Source organism: Canis lupus, chromosome 8 (assembly GCF_003254725.2).
Source record: "Canis lupus dingo isolate Sandy chromosome 8, ASM325472v2, whole genome shotgun sequence".
Lineage (NCBI taxonomy): Eukaryota > Metazoa > Chordata > Mammalia > Carnivora > Canidae > Canis > Canis lupus.
In genome coordinates this window covers 44,174,465-44,195,204 of record NC_064250.1, presented here as the reverse complement: position 1 = coordinate 44,195,204, position 20,740 = coordinate 44,174,465, and the positions used below count along the sequence as shown (strand labels likewise).

The window sequence follows — 20,740 nt, the reverse complement described above, 5'->3', positions numbered from 1 at the left end:
AGTAATGAGTCAGTTATCTCTCTGGTAATCTTTCCTCATTTTGGGGAAAGCTCTGCAGTCATTTGAAGGCTACCTGGTCTACTGGTCATGTATCCTTAAACACTTGGAGACCCCTTATGAGTATCCCTAAGATGAACGTGTTTTCAGGTGACAGGACAGTTATGCCTGGTATTCACAAAAATTATGCCAGGAAGGTACACAAAATGCCCCCAAAATGTTGCATTGTGTAAAAGGACCATTGAGGTACTTCAATCAATCATAGTGTATAGGTTGAGAGTAGCTCCAGTATGATTTTCTAAAAGCTGATAGCCTTGTGTTTCTGCATTCCATTCAAATAAAATAATATAGCCCTGTACTTACAGGGATCAAAGACAGTTCTCTGATTTGTCATATTTGTCTACCCCATCAGTCAGGTGGTATTCATCCACCTCCAAGAATGAGGGCTAGCTATAGAATGGGGATGACAACGGCACCTGAAGGTTTCTTCAGTGTTTTGCATGGTGCAGGAACTGGGGCCACTCCTATTTTTTTCCAATTACTTCCCAGTAAGGTTAAGTAAGATAGTCAAATCATGGCCAGAGCCGTCTGATAGAGGACGCCAGACTCAATAGTTGGTTAAATTTTAGATGCCTGCAGGAGTTTGGCAATGCTGCATCAGGGCAATGGCCTTCATGAGGAAGGTTCCAGTGAAGTTCTGAAAGATAAAAAAAATCTTTAATGTCCCTCTTTCCCCCAGGTCTGAGGTATTCTCTCCTCCAGTTCCAGGGTTTTCTCTTTCTACTGCCACAAAATTGTTATTTGTCATCCCTGTAGATAAAAAATTTCATTTAAAAATGTTTTTGTTTAAAAAAAAAAAAAAGATCTGAGAGAGAGAGAGAAAGAGCAGTGGGGAGGCATAGAGGGAGAGGGAGAAGCAGACTCCCTGCTGAGCAGAAAGCCCGATACAGGACTGGATTCCAGGACCCTGGGATCATGACCTAAGCCAAAGGTAGACATTTAACCAACTGAGCCACCTAGGCACCACAACATGTTTCTTTTTTTAATTAAGTAGGCTCTATGGCCTACATGGGGTCAAACTCATGACTCTGATACCAAGAGTCATATGATCTACCATCTAAGACTTCTAGGTACCCCTAAAATCTTTCTAAAATCTCCTACTCATAACTAGCTCTTCGCTCTGGAAGGGACTGGTACGGGTGATTCCATGGCACTTTCATAAAATTCAGTAAGAATTCGGTTTAAGGGGCACCTGTGTGGCCCAGCAGTTGAGCATCTGCTTTCAGCCCAGGGCCTAATCCTGGAGACCCAGGATTGAGTCCTACGCCCGGCTCCTTGCATGGAGCCTGCTTCTCCCTCTGCCGGTGTGTCTGCCTCTCTCTGTGTCTCTCATGAATAAATAAAATATTTAAAAAAAAATTTTTTTTAAAGATTTTGGTTTAAATTCCCTAAACCTCCTTCTAGTCAGGCTGCCTTCCAGAGAATGTACTGCCATGGTGATATATATACCAGGGGAATAAAGGATGCCTAGGAATGGTCCATGGTCCATGGTCCAGTGGTCCATGCCTAGGAATGGTCACACACAGCAGAATCCAGAACTTTTAAAATAGTGCTATATTACTTCCCACCCCTTGTGTCCTTATCATTACACCAAAGAAATAGCCAAGATGGTGCTACGAAGACTAGGGAGACCCCAAGGCCCTAAGGCCTCCTCCGGCCAACCAGTCCCCAATGTTGCTGGAGGCTCTTTGTCTTGTGGAAAAAAGAATGATGATAGACTAAACAAGCAATGCAAGTGAAGCATTTTTTAAAGTGGGAGTACACTCCAGAGATGTAAGACATGTTCTCTCAAGGGCAAGTTGCATGCCCCCGGGTGTGGGTTTCTATCTTTTCTTGATAGTTGTTAACTATGGGGTAGAATAGCTATTACTTGGAGAGGAGAGCTTTTCGAGAGCAGGGTTTTGTCCCTTGCCTTGGGCCTGCCTATTTAACAGTCCAGCTTCTTGTAGCTTTGTCTTTGGGAGAGCTGCCAGTACAGGCCCTTGACTTTCCCAATAGCGGGCCAGGGCCCCCCCCCCCCCCCCTTGGCTGGCCTCCAGGTGTCCTGTTAAAGTCTAATTAACTGCCAACTCTAACAAAAAGGCAATGATCCCTTTTTAGAAATAGCTTCATTGAGTGATGAAATCATCTTACACTGTGTGCAAGTCAATAGGTAAGGGAGGCAGAAGCATCCATCTTTTTGAGTTGAATTCTTGGAGATGCTTCCAAAACTTGAATACTACCATGGCTGTGGATGTTGAAGGTTTGTGGACTACCTTTACTGTCAGCTAATCGTTGAGTGGTTTTAGAGATAAAATGTGTGCTTTGTGTAGATCTCGGTCTGTCCCTATTGATACTATTGGCTAGGAATGCCTGGGGGCACTCACCTACACGTGTACCACTTCTGGTGACTTTACATTTCCCCCACCAGAGCCAATGTGGTGGTTCTTATTATGACCACAAGACACACCTTAGCAACAAGAATCAGGAAACGTTGAAAAAGCAACGTTTATTGCTCAAAAGTCCTACAGGGGTACGTTGCACAACTGGGACCACATAGCCAGGTTAGGATTGAGGGACAGTGCATGTATCTCGGGTTCTATCTTTATTGGGGTTGAGGGTGTCCTGTTTACTCTTTATTGGTTAATTTAAAACAAAAGAGTGGGAATTAAAGTGCAGGAAAGGAAAAGCATTCAAGGGATCAGTTATCTAGATTACCCAGGGCTTTCCAAAAGGGGAACATGATGGGTAGAGTGGCCTGGCTCTTTATCTATTTGTGTAGCTAAGAATATGTTTATTTGAGATGGATATCTTTGAAGTGAGTGGCTCAGCAATCAAAAGTTTACTGTCAGGCACTTAAACTACAATGTGTACTATTGTCAGGCTACAAATGGTCCAGAAAGCTGAACACATGACCCAGATTAGTTTCAAAGGCCCCAACTGTGTGGCTGAGGTTGGTTGATCAGATTGAAACAGCAATACTGTAGCTTCAGAAAGTGTCAACAGTGGCAAAGTACCACTGGTGGCCCCCCAAAAAGGATCAAAGTTCTGATGTCAGTTGGCCAGGAGCTTGCAGAGGCAGCACCCATGCAACCTGGGCTCTCTTACCTTGAAACATAAGCTTTTGGCAGGAATCACAAACCTAGCAGGCAGTGGTAGGCTCTGCATCAGAAAGTCTTATTTTCTGCCTCATATAGTAGAATTTTTTTTTTTATGGTAGTTAATTTTATTTGTTCAAGGCTCATATTGCAAGCATTAAACCAAGCATGGGCTTTGATTCTGTGAGCCCAAATTCACATATTTAGGAAGATAAAAGCAAACTGTGATCCATGTATATGGATGAAAAACTAAAGGCTCACAGTTAATCACATCATGGTTTTAAATTTCTACAGCCTAGAAGCCAGAAGTCACAGATCTTTTAGGTCTTTCTGGATATCCCACAAGGTATCTGCACTTTTCTTGAGCTGGGCAACCTCATCATCCTTCAGCTTCTGATTGATCACACTGGTTAAGCCCCGAGCATTCAGGATACACGGAAGACTCAGGAAGACTTCGTTCTCAATACCATACATGCCCTTCACCATTGTTGACACTGGATGAATCCTGGAGATTTTTCAACATGGATTCAATGAGATCAGCCACACTTAATCCAATAGCCCAGTTGGTATATCCTTTTAGCTTGATGACTTCATAGGCACTTTCAACCACCATCTTATGCACTTCCTTCCAATTTTTACTGTCGTTGTCTGTTCCCATTTCTGAATTCAGTTCCTGAAGAGAAACACCTGCCACATTCACTACACTCCACACAGCCGCACTTGAGTCACCATGTTCTCCCAAAATCCATCCATGCTGGGATGGATGCTGGGATGAATGCCAAGTTTTTCAGCCATAAGATAGCAAAATCTAGCAGAATCCAGATTACACCCACTTCCAATCACACAGTGCTTGGGTAGTCCACTTAGTTTCCAGGTAACATATGTAAGAATATCCACTGGGTTGGAAACCACAATTATGATACAATCAGGACTGTACTTGACTATCTGAGGAATAATGAATTTGAAGACATTAACATTCCTTTGCACCAGATTGAGGCAGCTCTCTCCCTCCTGCTGGCGGACTCCTGCAGTCACCACCACAATCTTAGAATTGGCAGTCACAGAGTAATCTTTATCTGCCACAATTTTAGGTGTCTGTAGAAATAAGCTCCCATGCTGTAGATCCATCATTTCTCCTTTGAGTTTATCTTCTAAAACATCCACAAGGGCAAGTTCATCAGCCACAGACTTTCCCAGAATGCTGATGGCACATGCCATACCAACTTGTCCAACACCCACTACAGTGATCTTATTGTTTGGGATTGCAGCCTCTTCTGCAACTGGTGCAATCAGTTTTTCCTTAAGAGTTGCCATTGTGCCCCGAGACCAGCGGCTGTAAGGGTCGCGCGAAGGAGACCAGGTAGCTGCGCGCGTCTCCTCCAGCGCAGGATCCGCAAGGAGAGGAAGAGGCGGGTCATATAGTAGAAATTGATGCTATATGCTTGTAATTCCTGAACCATAAATTTGTGTTCAATATATGATGGTACAGGTTTTGCCACGATAGTAGTACAAAGTTTTCCATCAGTTTGATTCCTGTTGGTCTCATTAGAAAACCAATCTTTACCAAGGACATCTACATGAGTGACCCTGGATGGTTCAGTCCCTACAATTCGTTTCCAGGGTTCATGGCCCCAAAGGGGTGTCATTAATGTGCCAGTCTGTTGTGTTTCTAAGTAGCAAACAGCCAGGCCATTGGCGATAGGGAAGACTCAAGAGAAGAATAGCCAAGGCACAGAGGTGTAAGAGCACCAGCTCTGGCGAAGGAGGTGGGGGGAAAGGGGGAGCAATCCCAAACAAACTAGGTTCAGCCACTTTCTGCTGATGAAATCGAAGGCAGAGAGACAAGTGATGGTGAAACAAGAAAGTAGTTTATTTCAGTGAGGCCAAAACTAGGAAGACCGCGGCCTAGCATCTCAAAGACAGTTTCCCAAGTACTGAAAATACTTAGGTTTATACAAGGATAGGGATATCTTGTATATCCCCCTATGTGGGATAGGGGTCAGTGGGTACATGCAGGTGGGCAGTGCAGATCATCATTGTCATGGGTAGGGTCTTGCTGGCTCAGGGCAGCCCTTACTACTTGAGGGCGTAGTTGTGACGCTTTGCCCACAAGTCTTTTGCCAGATTTAAGAGATAAGCTGGAAAGAACTTGATCAGTTAGAAAGGTTGAGGTCAGAGTGGAGGTAGTTGAAGTCCTCTTTCAAAACTACACCAGAGGATAGAGGCACCTGCGCTAAATAAACCCTGACCACTCTGCTTAAGGCTCAACCAAACTAGCTTCTAATATTTTTGGCCACTCAATTTCTTAATCTTCATTGTGGACATCATTTTTTTCTGCTTTAAGGATGCCTTGACTCAGCAGCTACAGCCATACTGCATTTTGGCTAGGGCTGCAGGGATTTCCGCCTTTTGTTATAATGACATCCTTTCCCCATCCCACTTTGGAGAATGAACAATCGAAGGAGCATTTGATTGACTTATTTAATCCTAACTCATTACCCAGCCTCTAAGCATCTATTGACAATATGGCAGAGAAGAACCCTTACCCCCTTCTTGCCCACTATTTGATCAAGAGCATTCAGTAGTGGATCCTGGGGAGTCCTCTTTTATCCTCTAATCTGGCCTGTGTAGACCTTCATTCTCCATTTACAAAAAGCATGTTTTTGTTACCATCACATCTTTGTCACCAAAAATGGTCAAGAAATGTGATCAGTCTAAGATTTTACCCTATGTGCAAGCTAACAAGTGAGCATGCCACAGTTTTGTAGGACACTTGATTGGATGGGTGGGCCACCAAATGTGAGGTGTCCCAATTGGGTGGGATCCAGTAGGGTGGACGGTGAAAGATTCACCCAAGGCAAAATAGGAGATAGAATTTTACCGAATACACTGTAAGGGAGCTGTAGGCAGAACAGCAAAGGAGACTGGGACAAGGCAACCGTGAGGGGCCACAGGTAGAGGGCAGAGTGAGGAGGTATGGGAACATGTGCAATTTCCCTTTTTTTGTTAATCTTAGGAACTGTGCCTGGTCAGTTAGGGCCTATGGCTATTTCAGCATGGATTACTTAACAAGCCGGTTTGCACTGCCTATTTGCCTTCAGCTTGGTGGCCACTGTGGGCCCTTTTACCTTAAAGGTTTCCATTGCTCAGGCTTGTTGCCTAAAAGTGGCCTAAGTTTCATGGATAGTAGCAGAAGATGAGATGCCTGGTTCAGAGACAAAGGATTTTATTTCTCATGGCAGGGCAAAGAGCATGCTCTTGTCAATTTAATGTATTCCAAAGTCTCATGGGAGCAATGTAGAGAAGTCCTGAGGATACTGCACATATAATGATTTTACAACATAGCTAAGAAACTGTGAGCTTTGGGAAACCACACCTTTTATGATATGTTGCTCAGAAATCTGCCCAATTTCTGCCCTGGAGGAAGACATTACCTTTATTAAACTGGACAGTAAACAAACCAGGTTTTCCAGGGCAGGTTTTCCAAATTGGTCCACTATACAAACATCCTTGAAAAGATACTCTGGAATAATATCTGTCAGTACTTCTGCATATTACAAATGTAATAAGCAATCCATGGAGAATTGTTTCCCAAGAGATAAAGATATAGAAACGTTCATATAATAGATCAATGTATTCTCTGATTCAGTCTTCTGAGAGGGACTAGGAGCAATTATACCCCAGTAATAATGAGCACACTTAGTCCTCAGATCTTGTCTCATAAATACCACTGACTGCTCAAAAACACCAGAGATCCTTGGAGAAAATGGTAATTCCAGGACTGGCACCAGTAAAATACAAGAGAAGCCTAAAACATTTTGTGGCAAAAAATAATGCAATGCTCGAGGAATTATAGAGATAGGTTGAAAGGACACAGATGCAAGCTTAAAGGTGCTCCCATGGGTCAAATCTAAGACAATTTAGCTTTAAAATAAATAAATGAGAGGGATACCTGGGTGGCTCAGTGGCTAAGCACCTGCCTTTGGCTCAGGGTGTGATCCTGCAGTCCCAGGATCAGTCCCACATTGGGCTTCCCACAAGAAGCCTGCTTCTCCCTCTGTCTCTCATGAATAAATAAATTTAAAAGTCTTTTAAAAAATCTTTTAAAAAATAAATAATAGATTATAAACCATTTAATTATATTGAAATTCAGGAATCCATACTGATGATAATAAATGAAATAAGGGAAAGGGGAAAGCTGTTCTTTATAACAGAATGCCAAATAATACATGTAGATGGAATTATGGGTAAAAAAAGATCATTTGACAGATTTTACAGTTAACTGTTTCAGTGGATGATAATCAATGAATGCTGAAACAACTGGGTAAAAATTTGATGGAGGAAAGAATAATTTACATGATCTTAAAGTAATTCTCCATAAACTTCCTATTAATTATAAAAAGAAATAGTCACTTTTCAGTAGAGCCATCTACTGGACAGCATTATAACTAAGTGTTCAAAGGTAACATAACCAGTAATAGGACTGACCAACATTTTGTGCCTGATAATATGGACTGAGAAAGACATAACATCACTTTTATAGTGCTGCTTCTAAAGCTAAACTACAATTGGGACACATGGGTGGCTCAACAGTTAAACATCTGCCTTCAGCCCAGGACGTGATCCTGGAGTCCTGGGATTGGGTCCCGCATCGGGCTCCCGGCATGGAGCCTGCTTCTCTCTCTGCCTATGTCTCTGCCTGTCTCTCATGAATAAATAAAACCTTTTAAAAAAATTAAGGTACAACTGATGGGATTTCTACAAGATGATTGTTCTATATTCTTGTCATGTGAGACAGACTTAAGGAGCTGATCCAGCTTAAAGGTGATTAAAGATATGGCAACTAAATTGAGTCTGTGACTCTTGGACTTTGGACAGGGAAATATAAGATGTAAAGGCCATTTAGGGAACAGTTGATGAATATAGTCTGTGAAATAGATAGTAGTATTGTATCAGTATTAAAATCCTGATTTGAGGGCAGCCCAGGTGGCTCAGCGATTTAGTGCCACCTTTGGCCCAGGGCCTGATCCTGGAGATCTGGGATAGAGTCCCACGTTGGGCTCCCTGCATGGAGCCTGCTTCTCCCTCTGCCTGTGTCTCTGCCTCTCTATCTCTCATGAATAAATGAAATCTTTAAAAAAAATTCCTGATTTTAATAAATATACTGTACTTATGTACTAGAAATGCCTTTTCTTTTTTTTTTTTTTTTTTACGATTTTATTTATTCATGAAAGACAGAGAGAGAGAGAGAGAGAGAGGCAGAGACACAGGCAGAGGGAGAAGCAGGCTCCATGCAGGGAGCCCAATGTAGGACTTGATTCCAGAACTCCAGGAACACGATCACACCCTGAGCCAAAGGCAGACGCTCAACTGTTGAGCCACCCAGGCATCCCATAGAATGCCTTTTCATGTATATATCTGTCCTTCTTTTTCTTCCTCCATTCCTTGCTTTCCTTTCTTTCCTGCCTTCTTCTATTAATCTATGTACACGCTATATATGTATGTACCTATATATATGAATGTACTGTCGTGCGTATTTTTTCTTTCATATACCAAGAAAGTACCCAAGAGTGGGAGGAGAAAGTAGAGCAGGGTAAATTATAAGAAACTGGAGAAGTGGGTAAAAGGTATACGGAAGTTTTGTGTAGTCTTCTTGCAGCTTCTAAGACTAAATATTTCCTATATGAAAAAAGAAAAATATTCCAATAGAAAAATGGACAAAGAGCAAGAGTTTTCAGATAAATAAAAAAGGGTAATGATTAAACAGAGCCATAAATATATGAAAATAATCTTTTTAAAAAAGATTTTATTTTTTTATTCCTGAGACAAGGGGAGAGCTCTCAGAGGCAGAGACATAGGCAGAGGCAGGAGAAGCAGACTCCATGCAGAAGCCCAATGCGGGACTCAACCCCGGAACTCCAGGATCATGTCTTAAGCCAAAGGCAGATGCTCAACCACCGAGCCACCCTCAACAGCATTCATAAGTGAAAAATTCAAATTAAAATATTATTTTCCACTTATCATTTTGACTAAGATGTAAAGCTGTGATGCTAATTCCAGTATGGAAAATAGCATTCTCACATAATGCTCACAGAAGGATGACTGGTACAAGCACTTTGAAATAAAATTTAGGGGGCAGGGATCCCTGGGTGGCGCAGCGGTTTGGCGCCTGCCTTTGGCCCAGGGCGCGATCCTGGAGACCCCGGATCGAATCCCACATCGGGCTCCCTGCATGGAGCCTGCTTCTCCCTCTGCCTATGTCTCTGCCCCTCTCTCTCTGTGTGTGACTATCATGAATAAATAAATAAAATCTTTAAAAAAAAAAAATTTAGGGGGCACCTGGTGGCTCACGCCATGATCCCAGGGTACTGGGATCAAATCCCACGTCAGGCACCCTACTCAGCAAGGAGTCTGCCTCTCCTCCCTCCACCTGCAGCTCCCCATTTATGCTCTCTGTCATCAAATCTTTAAAAAAAAAAATAAAGAAGTAAAATTCAGTAATATTTTCCATAAATTAGTACATACCTACCCTTTGACCTGGAAGATCTCCTTCTAGAAATTTTATTTTCCTAAGACACACAGATTCTGAATTTTCACTTAGAATTGTTTGTTGTAGGAATAAAACTAAAAATAACCCAAATGTCTATCAGTAGAAACTAAAATCTTATGAAATATCTCTAATATGAATCCTATACTCTGGATAGAATATGGATCAAAATAGACAGCAGCAATAGACTGCTAAATAAACAAATCAAGTTGCACATAATTATAGAGTGGGAAGTAACATTCTCATACTTCCCACCACGTATGCTTCTTGATCTACAGAAAACTCCAATTCTCTAAAGCCTACAACCACCTGCTTAACAAACGTAACTATCTAATGGGTCAGGGATTGACCTTCTTAGAATCAACTTTATAGGCCAATGCATTGCCAGCCAAGGCTCCCTAGCTGTTCTCAGCCCCCCTCTGCCCATGCTCCCAGAAGCAGGTCATTGCCCCCATTCATGCAGCAGCAGTGTTAGCCACTCATTTCTGAAACCTGCAGGGTACTTACTAAAGTATACATTTTACACTTCTCATCTTTAGCCAAGATTATAAGCTGTATTTTCTGACACAGCTTTATGAGAAGCACTAATGTTGGGGGCTTAGGGTACTTGTTCAAATCAACAAAATCAGGGACGCCTTGGGTGGCTCAGCGGTTGGGTGTCTGCCTTCAGCTCAGGGATGATCCCCAGACTGGGGATCAAGTCCCACATCAGGCTTCCTGTAATGAGCCTGCTTCTCCCTCTGCCTGTATCTCTGCCCCTCTCTGTGTGTCTCTCATGAATAAAATCTTTAAAAAAAAAAAAAAATTGGTACCAGTTTGTGATATACCTAATAATGAGAGAGAGGGAACAGTGACACAAGCAGAGGAGAAGCAGGCTCCCCGCAGGAAGCCCAATGCAGAACTTAATCCTAGAACACTGGCATCACACCGTGAGCCAAAGATAGACACACTCAACCACTGAGCCACCCAGGCGTCCCCGTAATGATCATTTTATGTTTTCTCTACTAAAAAGAAACCAGGAGAAATAGGTGTGCTAGTGTTATTTGGGTCACCTACCATTTATAATGTGACGCATTAAAAAAGACAAGTGTTTAGTTGTGTGAATGTATGTTTGTGTATGTTTTGCTAGTTATTGACTGGTATCACAGCAGCAGGCCTATCCTTCTCTAGTATTCTTTAGCGCTGGAGCTAGGACTGCAAACTACATTTCCCATATTCCCTTGATGCCTGTCTTCTGCATAGGTTTTGCCAACCTGGAAACATTGGCAACATTTTAGATTTGACTACAAAATTGGTCACGGAAGAAACTGTTGATGTGAGTCATGGAATCCTCCCGTAAAAACTGTTGATGTGAGTCATGGAATCCTCCCGTAATAAAGATGTTCTAGAGAACCACTAGGAAAATAGGAAACATTTAGAGTAAAATTTCTCTCCTCTACTTAATTTTATTAGGTTCTTTTCTTGGATTTAAATGTAACTCACTGAAACCCATGGTGTGAGTGGCTCTTCTCTCATATAAAATCTATTAGATTTTTGAGTAAAGGAAAGCTGAGGGATCCCTGGGTGGCGCAGCGGTTTAGCGCCTGCCTTTGGCCCAGGGCGCGATCCTGGAGACCCGGGATCAAGTCCCACGTCGGGCTCCCGGTGCATGGAGCCTGCTTCTCCCTCTGCCTGTGTCTCTGCCTCTCTCTCTCTCTCTCTCTCTCTCTCTCTGTGTGTGTGTGTGACTATCATAAATAAATAAAAATAAAAATAAAAAATAAAAAAAAAAGAAAGCTGAGGAGAAAAATGGGTGGAAAGCAGCATTTAATAGGTACCTACTAAGTGCTAGGTAATTAATATTCACTCTATAACTTACTGATCACAAAATAGTGATTATCACTTCCACTGCAAAACATGATCAAAGCTTAGAATAGTTAAAAACACACTGCTCAAAGGCCTGCAAACATCCAAATACTCTTTACAAAGAACAAGGCTGGAGAATCACATTACTTGATTTCAAGACCTATAAAAAAACAATAGTAATCAAGATAATGTGGTGTAAATGGTTTCAGAATTTACACACCCATCAAGAACAGTCGAGTCCAGAAACAGGTCCACATTTTACACCACTTGTTTTCTGACCAAACACAAAGATAATCCAATGGCAGGAGGGAAAATTATACATTATGTACTGTTTTGTAACTGATTTTTTTCTGAACATAGCATTCTTGAAATTCATCAATTTTACTATGCTGATCAAATGTTTGATGCTTTTATTGCTGAGCAGTATATCCTTTGTAAAAGTAGATAACATGTATACACTTACCCAGTCTCCTTTTTTTTTTTTTTTTAATTCAGTCTCCCTTTGATAGATATTTGTGTTGTTTACAATTTGGAGCTGTTAGGAAAAAGTAGTTAAAAACATTCTGGCGAGAAAAGGAGAGGGGAGGGGAGGGGAGGGGAGGGGAGGGGAGGGGAGGGGAAGAGAAGAGAAGAGAAGAGAAGAGAAGAGAAGAGAAGAGAAGAGAAGAGAAGAGAAGAGAAGAGATTGACAAGAGTTTGCAAGCTGGGAAAAGGGATTTCCTTCCTGTTTGTAACCTGTATCAGCCTTTCTCTAGAAGCAAAATGCAGCTCTGGCTCCAACCTCCACCTTGTCTTGGTGACTTCACTGCCAGCAGCTCTGTCCCACCTGAGAAGTACCACCATTAGCTACCTGTGAGCCCCAGATAGGTAATTCCCTTTATAGGCACACCTAGAGATACTGCAGGTTTGGTTCCAGACTACCGCCATAAAATGAATATTGCCATAAAATGAGTTAAGAGAGTTTTTTTTTTCCCATGCACATAATAGTTATTTTTACACTACAATGTAGTCTAAATGCACATTATGTCTAAAAAGGAAACATTGTACATATCTTCAAAGTAGTTTATTGCAAAAAATAAAGTACCTTATTGCTAAATTGCTTAATAACAGGAACCATCATCTGCAGTTTCAGTGGGTTGCAATTTTTCTGCTGGTGGAGGGTCTTACCTGGATGTTGGTGGTTGCTGACTGATCTGGGTGGTGGCTTGCTAAAGGTTCCCGTGGCTGTAGCAATTTCTTAAAATAAGACAATGAATTTATCTTAAAGTTGTCATGTTTTATTGTGCACATTTAAATTTCACCATTAATACTGAGCCTAAATATATGCTGGCTTTATGTCAAGATTTTTGAAATAAAAAAGAAAATGGACAGCTCTTAGGATATAGAATATATTAAATAATTAGAGAATCTACAGGATGGTAAATTCTATCTATAAAACATTTACACATTCAGTGGTACAAAAACAAATACTAGAGGGACTAGAAGACATGTAAAACTTTGGGTTGCAATGAGAAAAAAACTAATCAGGACTAAAGGGAGAGAGGTACTTGGTTGCTGACAAGAATCTCCCCTTGATTTCAGACTTCAAATTAAGGAGTCAGCATACAAAACCCACCAAATTGTACAAAATCCCCATTATTCAGAAGAAACAGTAGCAACATGATAGATGGAGGAACTAGCCTGCGCCAGTTAGGGTTGTGGGGGCTGGCCAGGCTGCACTGAGCAGGGATGGCTGGGCTGGAAGTTGGAAATCCAGTTGGAGGCTGCAGCTCAAGGTCAGGATCTACAATAGAGTGAAATGGCAGGCTGGAAACAGTCTATAGAGGCAGAGTGGTTACTGCATTTTTTAAAAATCCTTATTTTCCAAACAGGGTCCTAGGATGCTTTCCTCAAACAGGGAATACAACAATAAAGTTTGGTGGATGAGCAAAGAAAGCAGTTTCTTAAGATGTAATTTATTCCTGGTGAAGATTGCTAAAATGACAACAAAAGATTTGGACTATTACATAAATTTAGTTGCCCTGTTCATGCTCTCCTCTCTCTCAAATGAATAATTTTTTTAAATAAAGCACAAGCAGAATAGATTTAGCTTAATTCTTAAGGGCCCTAGGATTTTTAGAATGGTCCATGAGCATTGGCTTCAACCTAAAGTCACCTTATGTGTTAGCTTCCAACAAGAGAGTCAGCCTAGACTCTGAAGCTTTGAAGCCAGGCATTGACTTCTTTCTAGCCATGAAGGTCCCAGATGGCATCTTCTTCCAATAAAAGGCTATATCATTGTATTATACAGATGAGGGTTTCTGTGATTTGTCCTGCATAACTGACAACCCTGACCTGTAGGCAGGCAGCTAAAGAGTTTGCTCGTGAGACTTGTGCAGCTTAAGTGACCTCAGGAGCCTGATTATTTGACACTAGCTGGCCTCCAAGTCAGAACTGGCCCTTCTGGTCTGGATGCCAAAAGGTATAAATTTTGCCTTGCATCCCCTCCTGCTCCAGTCTAGGCTGGCCCCCCAGAATGGAATCTAGGAGGGGAAATGAAAACACCTGGCCCAGACCCCTTGGACATGTAAAGACATGACGATGCAGCTAACTCCAAACTGCAAGTAGGCAAACAAATGTTTAACTTCAGACCCCATCATTTGCCCTATACATGCAACACTTACGGAGATGGTTAGTTGGAAGTCTCCCCGAGGGCAGGACTCCAGCCTGGCTGTCTCCACAGGGCTTCCCCAAGTAATGAGGTTGGATGTTGTAAGTATCAGCTTTGATGTAACATTGCCTTATTCTCCTTTACTGCTTACTATTATTGCCCTCATCTATGCACAGATTTCTCTTTTCTTCTGTTTCTATTAGATTTTTTTTAATATCAATAAAGTGGTGTTTTCCCCTTTGAAACTGAGTACAGCTGCTGTGAATCATTTCTTCAGAACACTCATTTACATTGAAAATCTCATTTAGTGCAACCACCTTGGTTAATTATCTTGCAGCAGCTTCTACATCAGAACTTGTTGCTGCTTCACCTTGCACTCTGATGTTATGAAGATGGCTTCTTTCCTTAAACTTCATGACCCAACCTCTGCTAGCTTCAGACTTTGCTTCACCTATCTCAGCCTTCATAGAATTTGAAGAGTTAGGGCTCTCCTCTGGATTAAGTTTTGGCTTAAAGGAATGTTGTGGTTGATTTGATCTTCTATCCAGACCATTAACCTTTCTCTGTAACAGCAATAAGACTTTCACTTTCTTACATGCGTGTGTTCACTGGAGTAGCACTTTTAATTTCCATCAATAACTTTTTCTTTGCATTCACAACTTGGCTGTTTGGGATAATGTGGGGAACCAGCTGCGGGGCTTATCTGAGAACTGAATCTCGTAGTCCTCAGCATGCTGGGGATACATGAGGTTCCGAGTCCCACACTGACTTTTTTTTTTATATATAAACTTATTTTTTATTGGTGTTCAATTTGCCAACATATAGAATAACACCCAGTGCTCATCCCATCAAGTGCATCCCATCAAGTGCCCGTCACCCAGTCACCCCCACACCCCGCCCACCTCCCTTTCTACCACCCCTTGTTCATTTCCCAGTTAGGAGTCTCTCATGTTGTCTTCCTTTCTAATATTTCCCACTCATTTTTTCTCCTATCCACTTTATTCCCTTTCACTATTTTTTATATTCCCCAAATGAATGAGACCATATAATGTTTGTCCTTCTCCGACTGACTTATTCACTCAGCATAATACCCTCGGTGTCCATCAAAAGATGAATGGATAAAGAAGATGTGGTATATGTATACCATGGAATATTACTCAGCTATTACCCACACTGACTCTTGATCACATTGTTCTCCAAATACAGCTCCTCTGTTCCCCCCTCCTCGAGTCAATCACCTATTCTTTTACCCTCAGAGGTAAACATTTTTCTCTGCTTCCCAAAGTTAATCATTCCTATAGCCAATCTGCTAGCTCTCTTAATAAAAGCTGGAGGAGACAAAGCCTCGAAGTGAGTCTGAATCCAAGTCTCGGTCCCCTTTCCCTCAGATTAAAATTCAGTGAAACTCCAAATCTTTCTTCACATCATTGCCTCCAAGTATCCTGGCTCCAAGGCAGGACAAGTGTAACTTTTGGCTTATCTCAGCTTTCTTCATGCCTTCCTTCCTAAGCTTAATCATTTCTAGCTTCTGATTTAAAATAGGAACACGTGACTCTTCCTTTCACTTGACCACTCGGAGGCCGTTGTAGGGTTATTAGGCTAAATTCAATATTGTTGTGTCTCAGGGAATAGGGAGGCCTGAGGAGAGAGAAAGAGATGGCAGGATGGCTGGTGAGTGGAGCAGTCAGAACACACCCATTTATCCACTGAGTTTGCTCTCTTATGTGGGTGCAGTTTGTGGTACCCAAAACAATGACAACAGTGACATCAAACATCACTGACATTACAGATCACCATAACAGATACAGTAATAATGAAAAAGTTGTAAATACTGCAAAAATTATCAAAATGTGACACAGAGCCATGAGTGAGCAAATGTTGGAAAAATGGCGCCGAAAGACTTGCATGGTTATGGCATGGCTGCCATCAACCTTCAATTTGTAAAAAGCACAGTATCTGCAAAGTGCAATAAAGGGAAATGCAACAAAACAAAGTATGCCTGTATAAAGTAAATCCACTTAGTCTAAATATTAGTATATTTTCATGATTAGATCTTGAAACATATTTATATATACTGAGAATTTTTAGACACTTACATAAAAATTACTCAACAATGGTTCCCTTTAAAGAGTGGAACTGATAAAGCTGGAGGAAAGAGGAACTTTTACTTTTCATTTTTTTCCTTCTGAATTTTGTTTTATATCGGTTACAAACTATTTTATTCCTACCATAAGTTTTGTTATGCTATCTGTAACCTATTTCACAATAGCACAATAGAATATATGCTTAGTTGCTTTAAACAGAAGTACCAACTTCAGTGATGACTACTTAGGACTGAATCAAAAACCTATACTCCAGATATGATTACTACCAGTCTTTTAGCTATTTTTACTCTAATCAATACCAGAGATTTTATTAATTAGCCTAGCAGATTTTAGGTGTAGGTTTTTGTTGTTCTACTGAATGAGGAATAATTAGAAGATTTTTTGAACTTTTGACAAACTCATGGTCAAAAATTGGTATCTCATTTTAGTATGTAGATACCAGTAGTCTGGTATCTTTTCATATGATTTTTGTCTCTTTTTTTTCACTTTTTGCTATTTATAGAAAAACTTTTTTGAATAAATGCCTTTTTGTTGTATTATCAGGACAAAACCAACCAAATAAGCAAAAAAAGTCTATGTATAGTAGAATTCCACTTTTTTGGTGAAGAAAAAAATCTAGATATTGATACAGATAGGTAGATAGGTAAACACATTTATATTTGTACCAGGACCTTGAGCTAAACATTTAAAAGTCTGACCTCATCATTTTCTTTCTCCAAGATCTCTAGTACACATAAAGCAACTAACCAGCCCCACATTCATTTTTTTTTATTTTTATTTTTTTATTTATTTATGATAGTTACACACACACAGAGAGAGAGAGAGAGGCAGAGACACAGGCAGAGGGAGAAACAGGCTCCATCCACCGGGAGCCCGACGTGGGATTCGATCCCGAGTCTCCAGGATCGCGCCCTGGGCCAAAGGCAGGTGCCAAACCGCTGCGCCACCCAGGGATCCCAGCCCCACATTCTTAAATGCTTTGACTAAAATGTCCTATGGCATCAGATATTTGACTCCAGCATCAGATATTTGACTCCAATTATTTGATGATAATTTAAGTAACCATTTTGAATGAATGCTATGAAGAACCAATTCCATATTCCCACTTTAGGTTCTATTCTATACCAATAACTCTATCATTTAGGACTCAGTCAGGGATGCAGAATCACTATCAGTGTTTTAGGATATGTGATCCACATTAAAAACTAGACCTTACATAACTGGAGAAGTTGAATACATACTTACATAACTGGAGAAGTTGAAAGTAAAGGTCCAAAAGGGGGTCCTGCTGAATCAGAGAAGGGTTTGCCAACCAACCAACCTGAAAAGCCACCTACCCACATCCAACTTCTTAAGTAAGAACTGGAAAGGCAGCTGTTGCCTCTATGTTCTTACCTCGTGTATGTGTCCACACTCAAGTTTCCAGTGATAGACCTGGGTCTACTCTTGATCATCTTGGACAAGTTTTAGGAAGAAGAGTTATAAATGGAACAGAGGGAAAAAAGGATAAGCTAGAACTCACCTGGCACCTCTGCATCTGTTCATCGTACACAACTACAAAAAGAATTCCAAAAACTAATTCACTTCTGCCTTCCAAACTAAGTACATGTTTTTTCTTTTGTCAAAGTCTGCATTAGAGTCACATAGTTAAACTTAGTTTGAGAACTCAGTTTCTAAGTTGACACAGCACAACTCATCATAGGAACCACGAACCACTACTATTACTACTATTTTGCTCTATTATTATTATTAATTATTATTATTATATTATTACTACTACTACTAATTTGCTAATTTCACTTACCCTATGAAAAACAGATGTGAAATTCAGAATACGGTTTTTAATGTAATCAATCAGAGACCTATCTACATGCTAATCTTATCAAGTCTGAATAATTAAAGCAGGCTACTAGGAATCCTAATTATGTAAGTCTCTGGGTTCTTTGGGAAAGGGAGGTGTATTAGAAAGACCATCAATACCTAGGCCCTAAATTCAAACCCTGATAATGCTTCTTTCTAGCCATGCACTCCTGGGCAAGTTAAATTTTTTCCTTGATCTTTAGCTTCCTCATCTACCAAACAGACTTAACTATAATTATTCTGAAGATTACTATGAAGGCTAAATCAAGTAACATACTAAAACAAATCTACCTTACCCACTATTAAATGATAAAGTGCACTTTAAGACTGTCACTAGAATTGTTATACAGCAGATAAAATCTGCACTATCAGGGAAGTAGGCATGAGGGGAGAGCTGGTTTAGAAGGAATAAGGTATTCTGAGAAGGGATCTTATAGTCTAGTCAAGGGTAACAGTTCATAGTGGTAGGGATCCCTGGGTGGCTCAGCGGTTTAGCGCCTGCCTTCGGCCCAGGGTGTGGTCCTGGAGTCCCGGGATCGAGTCCCACATCAGGCTCCCTGCATGGAGCCTGCTTCTCCCTCTGCCTGTGTCTCTGCCCCCGCCCCTGCACCTCTCATGAATAAAAAAAAAAAAAAAAAAAAAAAAAAAAACACACACAAAAACAGTTCATAGTGATCTGTGAGAAACTGATCTTGTTACTCAAATGTTCTCTGGCCCAATTCCAGGACAATTAACTTATTTATTCATTCAACAAGTATTTAGTGAATAATTACTAAGGATATTACAATCGCTGTCACTGTACAGGAGATATGAATAAGAAATACACAATTTGTACATCTAAAATTTAACGTAGGAAGGATTCAAGATGGTGGTGTAGAAAGATTCTGAACTCACCTCTTCCCACAGACACACAGAATCTACATCTACATACAGAGTCATTCCTCCTGAAAAACAGCTGAAGGCTGATGAAACAGCTCTGCACAACAAAGGGTAGGGAGCCACACAGAGAAGAGACAGACACAGTAATGACCAAAACCCCAACCGGGTGCTATGAACTGTGAGGCAGGACAGGGGGGCTGGGGTGTGGGTGGTGGGATGTCATTGAATGGCCTGTGCACAGATTTACCTAATCTGGGACACAGCAAAAAATACCACAGTGGTTTAAAGGGCAATTAGAATATTAGTCTAATTGATGAGCCCTCCAATGTACACCAAACAGTTGGGAAACTTTTAGAACTCTGAGGCTGGAGCTGCTGGCGAGCACCATTATCTATGTTGCCCCTCCATTCTGATAGTGCAGATGGATGCTCCAGCCAGGCTGCCAGCTCAGCGAGCCCTGCGCCATTAGTCCATACCAGCTTTAGCTGTTTCACAAAAGTGGCTCCCCAATTATGCCTACCCTGGCTCCAGCCTTTCCACCAAAGCTGCCCTGGCATAGCATACTAGGATACCCCTGGTTTCTGTCCACTACAGCTCCAACTGATTAAGGCTGCCCAAGCACAAAGCACCTCAGGACACCCCAAACCCCAAGCATGCTTCAGCTTCAGCCATTCCCCAGAGTGCCCCCTGCATGGAGTGCCATACTTGTTACAATTCCAGCTGTCCTGCAAGGGCAGCCATCATTCAAAGCACCTTGGGATCTGCTGACTCATGCCCACTTTAGCTCCAGCTGTCTCACCAGGGTGGACTCTGTGGAGTGCTCTAGAACCACCTAGCCTGAGCTCACCACAGTTTCAACCAGCCAGTCAAAGCCAAAAGGCACATGTGTAGTCTACACAGTGTACATTCCCACACAAACCTACTCCTTCAAGACTGGCAGAGGTATGTTTTACCTAACCCACAAAAACAAACACAAAGTCAGACAAAATGAAGAGATAGAAGAATATACTCAAAATGAAAGGACAAAACTTCAGAAAAAGAACTAAATGTAATAGAGATAAGTAATCTACCTGATAAAGAATTCAAAGTAATATTCATAAAGATGCCCACCACATGAGAGAAGACAATGAATCCAGTGAGAACTTCAATAAAGAGATAGAAAATATAAAAGAAACAGAGCTGAGGAATACAACTGAAATGAAAAATTAATCATTAATTGAAGAAGACATAACAATTTTCTCGACAAACAAAAGTTAAAGGAGTCCACCAGCATTAAACTGGTCTTAAAAGAAAGAAATTTTCATAAGAAAATTATGAAATAAAAACATATAACTAGTAAAAGCAAACGTATAATAAAGGTTTGATCACTTATAAAAAGTGATCCCTTTTTATATAAAAGATTTTATATAAAAGATTGATCACTTATAAAGCTACTATGAAAGCTGAAAGACAAAAGTAAAATCTATTATATAAAAAAATTAGTAAAGGAATTCATAAAGAAATATAAAATATGATATATATAAAACATGGAGGAGCAAAGTATAAATGTAGTGCTTTTAGAATGTGTTCAAACTTAAATAACCATCAGCTTAATACAGACTGTTACATACTTAGGATTTTATACATTAACCTCATGGTAACAGACTGAGAACCTATGATAGATATATAAAAAATAAAAAGGAATCCATGTGTAACACTAAAGTCGTCTATCACAAGGGAA

At 40.8% G+C, this 20,740-nt stretch overlaps 1 protein-coding gene and 1 pseudogene across 33 annotated transcripts in view; both read right to left on the bottom strand.

Annotated features, from left to right (window-relative positions):
* The window catches only part of LOC112657802 (nucleoside diphosphate-linked moiety X motif 6-like), an 84,666-nt gene that overhangs the window by 59,248 nt on the left and 4,678 nt on the right, over positions 1-20,740 (bottom strand). For 8 of the 33 annotated variants that reach the window (XR_007412414.1, XR_007412421.1, XR_007412423.1 and 5 more), the window contains exons 1-2: positions 13,142-20,427; positions 12,694-12,762 (exon numbers count right to left, since the gene is read on the bottom strand). Coding sequence is in view for 12 of the 33 variants with exons in the window: in XM_049113306.1 (XP_048969263.1) it covers positions 12,694-12,762; positions 13,142-13,162 (90 nt within the window). In the remaining 21 variants the exon portion in view is untranslated. Of the gene's footprint in view, positions 1-12,693; positions 12,763-13,141; positions 20,433-20,740 lie in introns of those variants that run through there. The other 25 variants (XR_007412412.1, XR_007412411.1, XR_007412416.1 and 22 more) reach the window with 10 other exon arrangements.
* Positions 3,257-4,525, bottom strand: LOC125755593 (L-lactate dehydrogenase B chain-like; annotated as a pseudogene).